The sequence below is a fragment of the Temnothorax curvispinosus genome, unplaced genomic scaffold (genome assembly GCF_003070985.1).
Source record: "Temnothorax curvispinosus isolate PA1 unplaced genomic scaffold, ASM307098v1 QBEX01001580.1, whole genome shotgun sequence".
NCBI classification, from domain to species: Eukaryota; Metazoa; Arthropoda; class Insecta; order Hymenoptera; family Formicidae; genus Temnothorax; species Temnothorax curvispinosus.
Genome location: NW_020211360.1, coordinates 1 through 14,314, shown reverse-complemented (window position 1 = coordinate 14,314; position 14,314 = coordinate 1). Strand labels below are relative to the sequence as shown.

The 14,314-nt window shown below is 41.3% G+C and overlaps 2 protein-coding genes across 5 annotated transcripts in view; one reads left to right on the top strand and one right to left on the bottom strand.

The window, feature by feature from the left end:
* Positions 1-8,194, top strand: part of LOC112466499 (ubiquitin-conjugating enzyme E2 R2) — an 18,035-nt gene extending 9,841 nt beyond the window's left edge. Inside the window, exons 2-5 of the mRNA XM_025034619.1 lie at positions 178-264; positions 4,589-4,686; positions 4,933-5,067; positions 5,906-8,194. Coding sequence (XP_024890387.1) covers positions 178-264; positions 4,589-4,686; positions 4,933-5,067; positions 5,906-6,128 — 543 coding nt within the window. The 3' untranslated portion in view covers positions 6,129-8,194. The remainder of the gene's footprint in view (positions 1-177; positions 265-4,588; positions 4,687-4,932; positions 5,068-5,905) is intronic.
* A 238-nt stretch (positions 8,195-8,432) lies between these two features.
* Positions 8,433-12,613, bottom strand: LOC112466486 (OTU domain-containing protein 7B-like). 4 transcript variants are annotated; one of them, XM_025034588.1, is made up of 9 exons: positions 12,297-12,613; positions 11,004-11,249; positions 10,665-10,923; positions 10,423-10,573; positions 9,976-10,347; positions 9,563-9,879; positions 9,337-9,495; positions 9,194-9,266; positions 8,433-9,129 (listed from the first exon to the last, which is right to left on the bottom strand). In XM_025034588.1, the coding sequence occupies exons 2-9, from the start codon at positions 11,233-11,235 to the stop codon at positions 9,025-9,027; spliced, it is 1,668 nt and encodes a 555-aa protein (XP_024890356.1). In that variant the 5' UTR covers positions 11,236-11,249; positions 12,297-12,613; the 3' UTR covers positions 8,433-9,024. The 4 variants fall into 4 exon arrangements, with proteins under 4 accessions (XP_024890356.1, XP_024890379.1, XP_024890369.1 ...); XM_025034611.1 differs by lacking the exon at positions 12,297-12,613 and adding an exon at positions 11,938-12,098; XM_025034601.1 differs by lacking the exon at positions 12,297-12,613 and adding an exon at positions 11,690-11,897.
* Between the last annotated feature and the right edge of the window lie 1,701 nt (positions 12,614-14,314).

The following is a 14,314-nucleotide window of genomic DNA, read 5'->3' as shown; positions in this document are numbered from 1 at the left end:
TGTGTGTGTGTGTGTGTGTGTGTGTGTGTGTGTGTGTGTGTGTGTGTCTGTCTGTCTGTCTCTCCATGCGGACTCTTACGGTCGGCGTACGTGGGCGTCCCGACGACCCCGAGTCCGAAGCCCGAAGTCGAACGTCGAGAATATACCTTGACGAAGCACGATCTCGTTATGTTGCAGGCACACATGAAGTTCCCGCCGGATTACCCATACAGTCCACCGAGCATTCGTTTCATGACAAAAGTTTGGCACCCGAATGTATATGAGGTGAGTGAATATATACGGGAATTATCGATCCCCCGCACACTCTCTCTCCCCCCGTTTCGACCCTTTCCTCTCGCACGTGTGTGTACGTGTGTGTGTGTGTTTGTGTTACGTGCGTGTCCTCCCCGTCTCCCTTGCGTCCCTTTTCCGTTCATCCGTCCCGCTCTCACCCCGCTCTCTCGCCCTGCCTCGTCTGTATAACGACCGTCCCGCTCGTCCGCGTCCGCCTCTCTTTATCTTCCACCCTCCGCCGCCATAGCTTTTACAACCATCAGCTTTTACATCGTCACTTTCAGCGTTTGTGAAACCACCCGGGCCGTCGGCGTCGCGTCGTTTCCATCGAGACGCAACGGAGGACTGGAGGCAGAAGGGGGAGGGGAGAGGGGAGAAAAAAGAAAGTGAAAACAGCCGACTCGAAAAATTGCACGTTGCGTATAGTAGTTTCTCGCCCGAGGTTGCATTTATATTGACGTATCACCGCGCGCCGCCACGTTCTTGGAACGTCCGGCCGTACTTACTATATTTATCGCGGGACACGCGTCGCGTCACGTTCGACTTTTGTAAAAACGTCCTCCGCCGCGATTTCCGTTTTTCCTTCGCCACGTCCGTCGACGTGCGAATTTCGCGCACGACGATTAGCGCGCGGGGAAACGAGGCAACGAGCCGCCGACGTCGGCACGCCGCTGATAATCCGCGACATTTTTACGAGGGCTGATCGTCGGCGTTGTCCGCCACTTTAAAAGGTCGAAAGCGCGACGGTCGGTTTCCTGTCCGCTACGCCCAAGTACTACATCGTGACATTTAAGCTTCGCTCTCCGTTCCTTCGTTAAGGCCGGTTTTCACACGCAATGATTGGTGGCGCCAGGCCGCGCCAGTCGACTAATGCCAGTAAAAATGCAAGTGTAAACACTTGATGCAAACTGGCGCTAGTAATGTGGCGTTTACTGGCGGTTATTGGCCAAAGCATATAACCTCAAAATTTGAGGTTATATGGTTGTTGTCATTTACTGTGTGTTTAATAAATGTTAAATATTTTCCATAGTATACGCCAATCACTGTGTAAATACTTGTAAGTTTGCTAGTCGGTTCTGGCGCCAATGAATGCCAGTCAGTTGGCGCCACTAATCATTGCGTGTGAAAACCGGCCTTTATAGTCTCGTCTAATGTCATCCACGCCGAATAAAACGTCGATCGAAATAAGATACGTTAAAATATCTTCTCCAAGTTTATCTACCTTCTTCTTATACGGTAGTACACCCAGCTGACTTGCCCCCACGTGGTCAATAAGCGCGAATATAAAATATTGAGATTAGCAGAATATTTTGTGGATCGTATCATTCGGAGTGTATCGTTTCCATCGTTAAGATGGAAAATAGGGGGGGAATGCATTTCCGCGTTCTTCTTTGGTATTGCCGGTAATACCATTTGCGTTTGCATAAAAGTATCGCATTCCCACACGCTTATATCGACCTCGGCCGGCGCGGCGCGGCGCATCTCTTGCTCGCTGTTCGTCGTATATGACCCCTTCGGCGGCTAGCGAAGCGAAGTCAATGACCGTCGAAAGCCCGTGTGGACATCCGTGTCCACTCGCCCGTCGTCGATAGGGATGGTAACGACGGGAACGTGTTATGAGTAACGAGACAAACACGAAGACTCTTTTTTTTTTTTAAAGGTCTGGGCTGTCGAAGAGAGGATATTAAAGTTCGTGAATTGTAGCTGTTATTCTCGCAGAGAGCGCTCGGTTACAAACGGCACATGCTTGTAGTACAATGTAACATTAAATAGTGAAATAACATATTGACGTGTCGCGTCGGGAACGCGAATACGAATATAAAATCGAATGTTTTAAATATTCAAATCGAAGATTTTAAATCGTCGTTTGCTTCCTATCTCGGTTCAAGTGTCCGAAACAGTTGACTTTGCTAATCGATTGATAAACCGAAGCAGCTTATCCTTATGTAACTGTAATTTTGTATTATTTTGCAGACAGACACGTAGGCACGTTTTAATTCTCGTTTTTATCGTACGTCTAACCCTGAACTGTGCGTGTTGTTTGTACTCCGGCGCATTTAGATTCGAAATACGTAGTGAAATCTTTTTACATTGTACGTCGTATCCATTCTTTACATTACGCGTGATCGTAGCGAAGCTACTAATTGCGAAGTGAAAACGGCGATCTCTAACGGCCAACGAGGCAGAAACCGTAAAGGAGTAAACTCTCGGATGTATATTAAGGGAAATTAATCACACGCGGAAAAGTCGACTTTTTATCTCGCTTTTTCTTTCGCGTCGCGTGAAATTTTATTTCGATGATAATCTCGCGCGCGTTGCGCAAATCCTCGGAGGAAACGGCAACTTACTCCAATATGTAGAGGTCTTTCGCAATCGAAGCGGACCGTGCGTCGTGGAAGGTTCACTCGATATACACCGCATGGCTTAACACGTGCACGGTTTTCGCTCTTCTCGCAGGCCAACTTTCCCCGTCGTGAAATTCATATTATTTATACACCTGTGTATCCTGCACGTTACGCGAATCCTTCCCCGTCGTCTTCTTCGTCGGCGTGTAAATAATAGGAATAAAAAGACAACGGCGTTATTTAATTTAGCTTCGCGCATACGGAATGTATGCAGAGTAACAATAAGTAAATGAAATACGACCGTAGATGATGTACAATCAAATTAAAAGAGAAGTTAAACGGTCAGAACTGGATCTTGGTTGCCTAAATAATACACGGAAAGAACGGTTTTGCTGAAGTATCTAAAAATTTAGCTAGATGTAGATCTGAAAATAATTTTGTTGCACCATCAAAATAATTATGTAGAACACTCAAACTAATTGCCAAAATGTCGAAATTTTTTACAGCATCATCATCATCATACTTCAGCGACCTGTTATAATTATTTTGATGATGCAACAAAATTATCTTCAGATCTGCATCTAGCTAAATTTTTAGATACTTCAGCAAAACCGTTCTTTCCGTGTATTTGCGTCAATTTCACGTGTAATTCTTCGCCTTGGCAAATCACGCGCCGTTATTTTCAACCTTAAAACGCAGTCTCAATCAAAGCTGGAACAGCACAGTCACATAATTAAATTAATAATCATTTTAATCACACTAACATAATCGTTAGCATATTAGAAAAGTTCGGGATATATACAGAACAGGATACGTGTGTATAGAAAATGTTGCAGAGTAATTTTACATACATTAAACCACCAAGTGTCGCGGGCGCGGGTTTCTTAAGCATCAGTCTAGAAATTTCATTTTTCTTTCCACGCTTCTTCCCACATCTTCCTTGCATGTGGATCTCCATATACAGATCTCAAGTCACCTCTGCCTCGGTTGCACTTGGCGCGATTCTATGCGTCGGCATGGCAGTTGGTACTCGACTCGTACAGCCGCTTGTACAAATGCATGCACGAACACAGCCGATGTCTATCGCTGTCGGAGGCGGTCGTGTCAAGTGCCGGGCGTTTACTCGAGGAGCTCGCCTTCGCCTTCGCTGCTTATTACGAGGTGTTCGGAGTCGAGCCTCGAGCCACGGTGAAACCACGATGCGCCTTGTCCTACTTGCCGAACATCTTCGCTCGGGAGAGACGAGAGATAGAAGCGCGGTTCTCTTGTGAAGAAACTTGCGCCGGCAAGTGTTCTCTTCTCGCGATTTTCATGATGCTTGTCACGCGATTACCGAACGGCCCAAGATCTACGTCTTTATTTATGCCGTATATAAGATATGCAGCCATTCTCGCGTATCGATGATTTTGCGCGCAAGGTCGATAACGTGTAATCTTGGTCTCAGAAAAATCGTCTCTCGCCTCTCCGAATATGGTGTAGAGTCGCGTAGGGGCCCTGGTGAGACTTCTCTTTACTCAACTTTACTGTAAAGGTATAATACTTGGAGGTCTCGTCCTTCGAGCGACGACGTCTTCTCAGGGACAACAAACGCGGAAACCTGCAGAAGCACCGAGGCCGCCATGCGTTGGCGAAAGGAAAACAGAATCATCAACGCCGCGCGTACAAGCTTATGACTCTCTTTCTCTTTTCTTAAATAACAGTAAATATATTTAGAAATCGCGGAAATGTACATATAAGTATCTTTTTAAGCTGACGCGAGCATCTCTGTGCCAATTTTAGTTTCTTAATGATAAATTAATTAGCACATATGTAAAATTGACTCTGTATGCGAGTATAAATACAAAGACACAATTTATTGGGGGGTGAACTTCCGGAAGTAACATACGTGAATTTCAAAGCAAAGAGGAAATGCAATAAATATTAGGAGAATCGGTATAGGTCTAAAAAAGGCTACTTCTTTCTCTGTGTAGAACGGTGATCTGTGCATATCAATCCTGCATCCACCCGTAGACGATCCACAGAGCGGCGAGTTGCCCTGTGAGAGGTGGAATCCGACGCAAAATGTCAGGTGGGTGCGGTGTCGCCAAAAGAAAAAATGGGAAAAAGAATGAAAAATTGCGATCGTCCGCAAGCTAACAATAATTCTCAAAATTTGAAACTGAGAAAACCGATCGATCTCTTCAGGCTTTGAAACTGAAACTGAGAAACGATCGATCCTTCAGGCAAAATTGAACAGCTCTATGCTGGAATTTTGGAAAACACGGATTGAAATGTTAGAATTAATTATTAATCTATTGTGTTTCTCGCGTCTCAGGACTATCCTGCTATCGGTGATCTCGTTGTTGAACGAGCCCAACACGTATAGTCCAGCCAATGTTGACGCATCCGTGATGTATAGACGCTGGCGCGATTCCAAAGGAAGAGACAAAGAATATGAAAATATCATAAGGTAAGATGTCGTCAGTAATGCCGCGCGGCATTGCGTGACATCACGCGGCTGCAGGGGCCTTTGCGCGTTTTCATTGGAATTACACTGCTACCGGATCCATAGCGTGCTAAAAACTGTGCCGACTGTGTAAAATAGATAACTGCGGGAACGAGAATGTCGGTAACGTAAATGTATATGTTTTAACGCTGGAGCAGCCATATAAATCTATCTAGAAAAACCATTGTCCTAATTATAATCGAAAATGAGAAATACGAACTGGTTTTTTTAAAAAGTTATAGTAAATTACCTGTTATTAAGAGAATATTATTTAGGCCCAGTTTCACAAGTATCGGTTAACTTTTAAGCTTAGATTAACTCACTCTTCGTCTCTTTCTAAGGGGGACGTTAGAAGGAGATGAAGAGTGAGTTAATCTAAGATTAAAAGTTAACCGACACTTGTGAAACTGAGCCTTAAAAAGAACAATTTTTGCGTTGTAAATGATAAAATCGAGTAGTTGTTTCCTGGAATTTGTCCATCAATGAAGTGATTACTAAAATTATTTTATACTCTATCTTTACGTAAAATATAAGCAGAGAGTTCTTATACACATACACACATAGCATATTTCTGAAAAATCTTGGAAATTTTTCTCAAGATTTTTTATTGAAATCGTATCTTCGAGGATTTTCCTTATGCTGGAAATCGGCCACAAAAAATATTTTCAAGGAAGATTTAAATAGATATATATATATTTTAAAAAAGTTTCATCTTTCTTCCTTTGATAAACAGAATATTGGCCGCAACCAGCGAGGGTGGGTATTTTGTCAAATATTTATTTCGTACATGTTTTCTATCTAGGAAACAAGCTCAAGCTGCCAAGATGGAAGCCGAAAAGGAAGGTATTGTCGTGCCTGTAACTCTGGAGGATTATTGCATAAAGACTCGAGCGAGGCCGGCCGAACAGCAACTAGATATGACGGACTTCTACGATGACGCGTACGAGCTGGATGACGACGAGGATGAGCAGTTGAGCGCGACCGATTACGAAGACGGCGACGATAGTGGCAATGGGGAATCGTGATCCATTTCTTAAACGATAATAATAAAAACCCGCGAATCGCTAATTATTATATATCAGTTCTGTATAGATTAATAAATTAACGAGCTTTTAAACCGGACGATCTCTCTATTTTTCTTGCCGCTACCGAAATTCAAATAATTACTTTTTTTTGGTTGAAAAGAGAACCAAATAAAATAAAGAGCACCAAGAAAAATTTAGAATTACGTAACGTCTCTCTTAAGCCATCGTTAATCATCGTTATCATTTATGTTTTTTAAACGGGTTATTTATAGCCTGTTATAATTATGACTTCCTGTTTCTTAAAAAGAAAAAAAATAATTTTCATGATTTCAAGGTTCTCTTGTGAAGTAATAAGTCTGCTAACGGTGGTTTATATATATATATATGAAGGATAATATTCTTTAACTCTTGCACCGCCGCGGAGATATTTGTTAAACAGCAAAAATTGGATCATGTAATGAATTATTTTATTTATTATGACGCGCGCTCGGAAAATCTAATTATTCACATCATGTATATGCAGAATGTATTAAATATACATGTTAAACTGTACATGTTATATGTACTACTCAAACGTACGGTAGATGTATTATACAAATATGTAATACAATACTCTATTCAAAAATTCATCATAAAAATATTACGTAAAAAATTGATACAAGCTATAATGGATTGAAGAATGATCCAGTTTTGGCTGAGCGAGAGTTAATAGAAAGATTGAAATGTTAATAGTCGTGTGAAATTATGGAGAATCCCGTGTTTACAAGCTCTTTAACTTAAGCAATATGCTACGGCGCGCGTGCGCGCGACATGGATATAAGTACTATGGATAGGAGCACTTTGCTTGTTGTGTTGTGGCTGGCACTTTGATCTTTTAAATAGGAACGGACCAATTGATTTACCTTGCGATGACAAACGTTCGATAAAAAATGATCATAATGTAAGTACTGTAAGTACGCGATCGATTTTTTTTACATTTGGGATCTAGTTTTCACGCCTTGTTCAAAGTTGTAAATGGGTACATCAATTGATCCTAAGTATAATATATCTATATATAAAATTTGCGTTGTTTTGGATAATTATTTATGTTACGATAACACAAAAGATAAAAAAAAATTTGTCAGGGGAAGAATTCAATCTAGTGTAAGAGAAAATAAGCTGCCGAAGACCTGTTAAAAATTATCAGTAATGAATTTCGCATCTCTCACACACTAGGATCCATGTTATATATTGAATATCATTAATTATATTTATATATGTATGTGCATCCATATATCGATGTAATCATACCGGTATTTTCGCCGTATTATTTTACTGAATTACAAAATGAAATTAACAACAATATCATGTTTTTATTTTCTCGCGAGTCTGAACGACAGACTCAATCATGGCTTTTAGGAACAAATAACTTTTTTACTACATCTTAATTTTGATTATGAATGAACGATATTAAATGTCTCGAGAGAAGAACTTATGATGAAACTTATACGCGCATGATGCTACAGCCATGTTACTTTAGCTTATAATTTTCTGAAAGATCTCTTCGCTATCATCTTTCACAAGAGGAAATGAAGCTTTCCAGATAAAATTGGTTAAATGTAAGCTTACTACTTAAGTGAAAGGTATATCGCGGATACAAAACTAATCGATTCTGATAGCGTATCTGTGCTTGTATGACTGAAATTGTAAATAGTACGTGAAACTCAATTTTAAAGACACGAAATATATAAGTGGTACTCTTTTTACTTATTTCTTTATTAGCCACTTCATTGAAAGAACAATATCGGATGTTGAAAGTGTTTAAATGATAAAATAAAAGCAGGAGGACATTTTTAAAATCCCGATAGCTAAGCATATACTCTGCGCTTCTAGTAGTGTCGTAGCTAAAGTGAATATTCCCTAGTTCCTTCGACGTATTGTAAAATCTTTTCTCATTTCATGTTTTTCTTATATAGCTACTTAATAATAGAAAACATACAAAGTACTGAAAAAAACAAACAATAATTTATATATTACATAATTCTTTCCTCCTCTTTTTGTACATACCAATAAAAAAATTTTTCCTTCGTACAGTTATTAAAATTAGCGTAATACTACCACACACATGCTTTGTCGATAATTTAGTGAATATGGGTAATGTGTCAGGTAATATTAATCATTTACTATTAATTACCTTTTTCACATGATGATAGGCTAATGTGAGGAAATATGTGTAAATACATTTTATTATGGCAAAATATTGGGCTTTTTGTGTATCTTCTTAATTACCGATACCGCACATCGGCAAATAATAACGCGATAATATATATAAAAATATGTTTATTCTTCACACAGTTTTACATGCACAGCGATTGCACAGGATAATGAGATTATAAACATAATGTTTTCATATCATCTTTTATGAATTCAAAAAAGAAATTGTAATTGATTAATAACTAACCGACCATTGTATGCAAATTGTAGAGGCAGTTATAAGCAAACGTTTTTATCATGATGATACAGATCATCGTTTTTCCGCGCATACAGGACAGAAGGCACATTAAAATTGTAAAAAAAAACTTCGTTCCCTCGAGCACAAAAAATATAATTTTTTAAATAAATTTGGAACGATGAAGTATGCGCCATAATGAACGCGAGTCGCAATAAACGCGTATATCGGTTAGTCGTAAACCCTGTGCATCTGATATGCAGTTTTAGAAAATGTTAATAAATACGAGAAAATATGCAACAAAGAAACAAAACTGAAAATGCCGTAATATTGTCGACGATATGTTGGTGGGACATTCATAAGCTTTATCTTACGGCTAGTATTATGCCTACTTTTAAAATTACTTAATAGCTTATCCCGAACGATATTAAATTGAGATTATTGTCATGTGATTATATGGACGGCTGTTTAATAACGGTAATGTTGATTAGCCCAGCACTGCGAGCAATAATATTGGTTTTCTGGCGACCCAAAGAATTGGCAATGTTCACCGCGGCACTCTCTCACGGTGTCCTATGTAAATGGCAATTTTAATTAACAGAGTTCATATATTTCTTTCGTAAGTTACTTGACATACCTTTAAATCACTGTTGTTCCAAACTTCTGGCCCCATATTATTTGATGGAGTTTGATCATTATAAAATGTAGACCTGCGAAAAGAATATTAATTTACTCTTCACGTGATCACAGCGAAGAGAATTTACATTTTACAATTATTACCTCGAAAGATAAAGCGTATGATCTTTGTTTGTGTTAGTGGGTAATAGTTTGCTAACGCTCGCATGACTACCGCGATCACTGGCAGCGTAAAATTTGGACCTTCCGGCACCGTAATTCAGTTCACTACCCGTGTCATCCACCTGATGATCTTGTAGGTATCTGTAACATGCAAGAAATCTATAGAACTGTCCTCAGATCTATCGAACAAACGAAGTCGAACAAGTACCTTGCATGGGCACATTGAAGATAATTTTGCAGCATTTGATCCACATACTGATGACGTCTACTCTTTATCCTCACGCACAACAAACCTTCTGTGGAAATTCCACCGTTCGTGGAAGGTGGACTCTTTGGCCTTTTATTCGTCATAGATAATAGTTTTTTACTGACAGATTTACCGATAGAACCGAATTGTTTCGCGACCTCTAACAATTGCTTCGCAGTCTTTGACAAAGGACCATCCGTGTCGGAAAGCCTATCAATATCTTCGGATGTGAAACTTTGATACTCACAGTCTAAATACTGTCGCAGTAAAATTTCCATCTACATGCAAAAAGTAATAAAAATAATTTCGTTGTCTTATCAATAATTTAATGCTTATTAGTGTGCTAATAAATACACGCAACAAGATTTACTTACGGTATCCTGCGTACAAGTTAACAATTCTCGTGAACCATCAATCCAATCCCAATCAGGACCAGGATCGACGGCAAATAAGACTGACAACAATTTGCCCGTGTCTGGATCCACTAATGGTATGCTAACTCCTTCGCCGCAAGCGCTACCATAATCATTGCACCCGTCTACAGTTACAAGCGGGGAGAAGTGAGCAGAATGATATGCCAAGAGTAAGGGTGTTCGATGACAATGCGTAGGCGGTACTTCCAAGGGTAAATACACTCCACCGAATGGGATCGGCGCTAAAGCTACTCCGTCCGCATCCTTCAGCATAGTTTCCGCTATAACTATTATAGGCCTTTTTAAGACATGGGCCAAGGTTAAGACGTGTATCTGAAATGAAAGCAGACTCTGTAGTCTCGAGAATAAAAATTGATAGAGTTCGGGAGAAAAGAGATGTTGCGGTACTTCTTCAAGGCTCTGGTAAGAGGTAGCAGTCTGATTTCTGATTGTCGGAGAGGCCATGTCCACTATACTTTGCCATTCCGATAACCATTCCGCTTCCGTATACGATAACCCTGCTGCAGCATTTAAACCCGTTTGTCTCCATTTCCATCGTCTGAAAGTTATGATAGCGTTATGATACCCAATACAACTTCTATTTCAATTAATCCCTCTCTGTTTAAGATTAAAATTCTCTCATTTTATACCTAAAAAGCGCGTGTCTGTATTCTCCTTTGGTCAAAGTATTATGCAGTGCCTCTCTCAGGGTAAGTAATCTGTCATGAAAGCCCCACATCCCCAACGACGCAGCGTGAAGCAGACAATTGCCATCTCCAGACGTTGCAAGTGGCCAAAGAACTCTGGTGCTTCCACTCTTGTACCACCAGTTCAAACGACCTGCAGCTTCCAAGGAATTCAGGCATCCGTTCTCTATGAGATCCTTCTCCAAGAATTTACGAAACGAATCTAGACACAAAATGTCAGTCAAATATTAGCAAAAATACTTGGGATAGGATATTTATGGATGTTCAAGCGAAGAAAGGCACCTGGATATACAGACAAGTCTGGCAGTGAAAACGTGAATTCCGGGGTGTCGGGAGTTCCTAGGGCTGCTAATTGTGAACGAGCGTAGGAGACGATTGCTGCATTTTCTGTTGCACGGGAAATACCCCTGGCCAATTTTTTCGTAGCACCTGTGGTGCTCTCCAGGCCCTCCAGGCCACTATCGGGTGGACCCTCGCTTTCCAATCCATCGTACATGGATACACCGACGCTCATAACACAGCTGTGTCCTGTCAATGAGCAGCAAAAAATTATCTACAATACACTCGAAATGAGTCATCAGTCTTAGTCACAACTCGTCAGCTTTGGAGGCTCGATTTTGCACAGATGATTAGATAATTATTTCAAGTGGCGATGTTATCACAGATAGATTGTAAAATTATCTTTATTAAAATTATTAGACTAATTGAATATAATTAGACAATCATGTAACCTATAAAATTTCAGATTAATCCAAAAATTTTATCAGAACGCATTAAACAAATTTGGAGCACGCTTCTCAATAACGTACCAAATTATTTAATTTTTCTGTTAAAAAAAAAGACAAATAAGAAGAATGGGAACATTCAACCGGAGCAATTTTCGATATCAAACTTTGTCAAATGCATTATTCAGGCAATCTGAATTAAAATCTTTACGGAAATCGATCAAACCGTCCTACAGCGTCTACCTCTCGGATCGGGAAGAGCAGGAAGAGAGAGAGAGCGACAGTTCTCGCTATGGCTATTAAACAAACGATGGCTGTAAACAAACGATGCGGCGCGGCGGCAATGACAAAACGCACAAGGTCACTACAGAGATTCATAACCGGCCTTACCGGCCGCGATTACGCGCGAATGTCAGCCGAGTAACCGCGCGCCGCTATATGTAGTATGTATGTACATCGTACATATATACTGCGTACATATGTATACCTACGTATATAGGCAGCCTACAGAAATAGGACAAGGTTTCGCGGCGGCCACCACTTTCAACGACGGGAAAAAAGAAGGAAAAAAAAACTCAACGCGTTTAGAGGAAAAAAAAGAAAAAAAGAAAGAAGCAACGCGGCGTGAAATCGATCGCGACGAACAGCGCGAGCGAAGGCACACCTTTCCGAAAAATGCGACTTTCGCTCTCGTTCAATCGTCATCTGCGCGTAAACATCTGCGTGGGAGTCTCCTGTCGTCCCAATACGGGTGTACGGGATGTCCGAAACGAGAGGAGGAAGGGAGGAAGAGAGGGGGAGAGACAGAAGCGAGGAAGAGCGATCGCGAAAGCGAGAGAGATATGCGAACCTTGGGCCGTTTAATGCTGTTATCGAATTAACTCAATTAACTCGCGAACGCGACGCAGTAGCGCGGCTGCCGATATTGCCGATTGTCCGGCCGATGTCCCAGTCGATGTCCCGACGTGTGTCCTTCTCATATTTCGCCGAGGCGATGGGGGTCGGGCTGGGCGCTGGGCGCGAGGGGACGGGTACAGAGAATCCGATCGCGAGAGGATCACGGCGCGTATAAACACGGCGACATAACCTTACGGGCCCGCTTGACGGATCTCTCGCAGGCACTCGCAGGTGCGACAGTGCGACGGGGGTGTGGGAGGGCCGCGGAGAACCGACCACGGTCGTATACACAGGTCTGGCAACTCGGGCCGAATTTTAGTGGTGGGGGTAGCACACTTATTGAAGCAGGTTTTTTAATTTATGATATCTCCACCACGTGTCGCTACTATCTAGTATACAGCCGCCATCACGGTCGTACCACAGTCCACGACCGTAGCCGCCGTTATATTATTAATTATTATATGTTCAGTGGTTCAATGCACGGTCGTGTGTTGTGTCACGTGTATAGCCGCTGAGTTAATAATTTTGAAAAATATAATCTGTGTGCCTACGTCGTTTATTCACTTGCTCACCACCTTCGCTAGCATTATCTCCTTGCTACGCTGAATTGGGCCCGGAACGCCGTCTAATAATCGTCATAATAACCGTCATAATAACGACGTAACCTATAACGACGCTATTGCTGCTGTGGCTGGCCGTCTCCCTCGGCATTTGCATCATCATCGACCTTTCCTTCGCCTTGCTCGTAACCTGTGCTCGTAACCCTCCTGACGTCCGCGTGATCTACGATTCTGCGGTCGATCATTGCCGCGTCTCGGATACACCCAGTGGATACCGCGATATCTGCGACGTTTGTTCGCGGCATAGGGTGAACTTTTTATCTTTAGTTACAATTAGTAGTGCGAGTAAAATAGTGCGAGTTACAATTGTCAAAGTTCATTAATAACTTTTAACCTTAGATTAAGTCACTTTTTGAGCGATCAAGATTCTTTTTTAATCTCATCCGTCACGTAGAAGCATGCTTCGCAAAATATACATATCATGTGGATGTTTTTGAGTTAACGTTCGATGAAGTTATTACAACTTATGATTTTACGTTTCCGTGCAAAGAGCACGCTTCTGACATACTATCCTTTGCATTAGTCTATTACATTCGGTTAAGGATGAGGCAACACGCTCATCAACAAAACTTAAAATTAAGTAAAAAATTTGTTGTGAAAAAAAAGCTGTCAAAATTGACGAATGAATAAACTGCTCTTTATATAATAATGTTATATTGTATTTTTTTCTTTACCATGTAAACCTGAAATGTGTTTTTTTTTTTCAAATCTGATACAATTTAAACATTATTCATGAGTGAATAATGTTAAAATTGTATCAATGATTCATCCGGAATCGGACACTAATATCATCAAAATGTCGCATGCCGTAGCTAAAAACACTCAACTAAACGTTATTTAAAATCACGGTATAATAAGACTCGGTCATATTTATCATGCTCGCCTGCATGTACAACGAATTTATTTCCTGCCAGTCAGCTTCGCGTTCTTTATTTGTCTCGTTATAACCGTACTTAAATTTGGCGCGTTTTGTAATTCATTGTCTGGCCGCCGCTGTCGTTGCGATCTAGTAGCCCGACTAGCTTCAATAAGTGAGTCACCCCCCACCACCGGAGTTGCCAGACCTGTGTATACGACCGTGGAACCGACTGCGCGGCTCGCACGGTACTGTCGGTACTTAATTGCGCGCACACGGTGAAACTTCAAACGGATCACATGTCTCGACCTCGACGTCGCGTGACAGTTATGGCTCCTGCACACAGGACGCGGCAGCGCGGCATTGCGGCAACGCGGCACCGCGGTAACCAATCAGCATCTGCCTTTCCGTACTACTTTCAAAAGTAGAACGGAAAAGCAAGACGGTAATTGGTTACCGCGGTGCCGCGTTGCCGCAATGCCGCGCTGCCGCGTC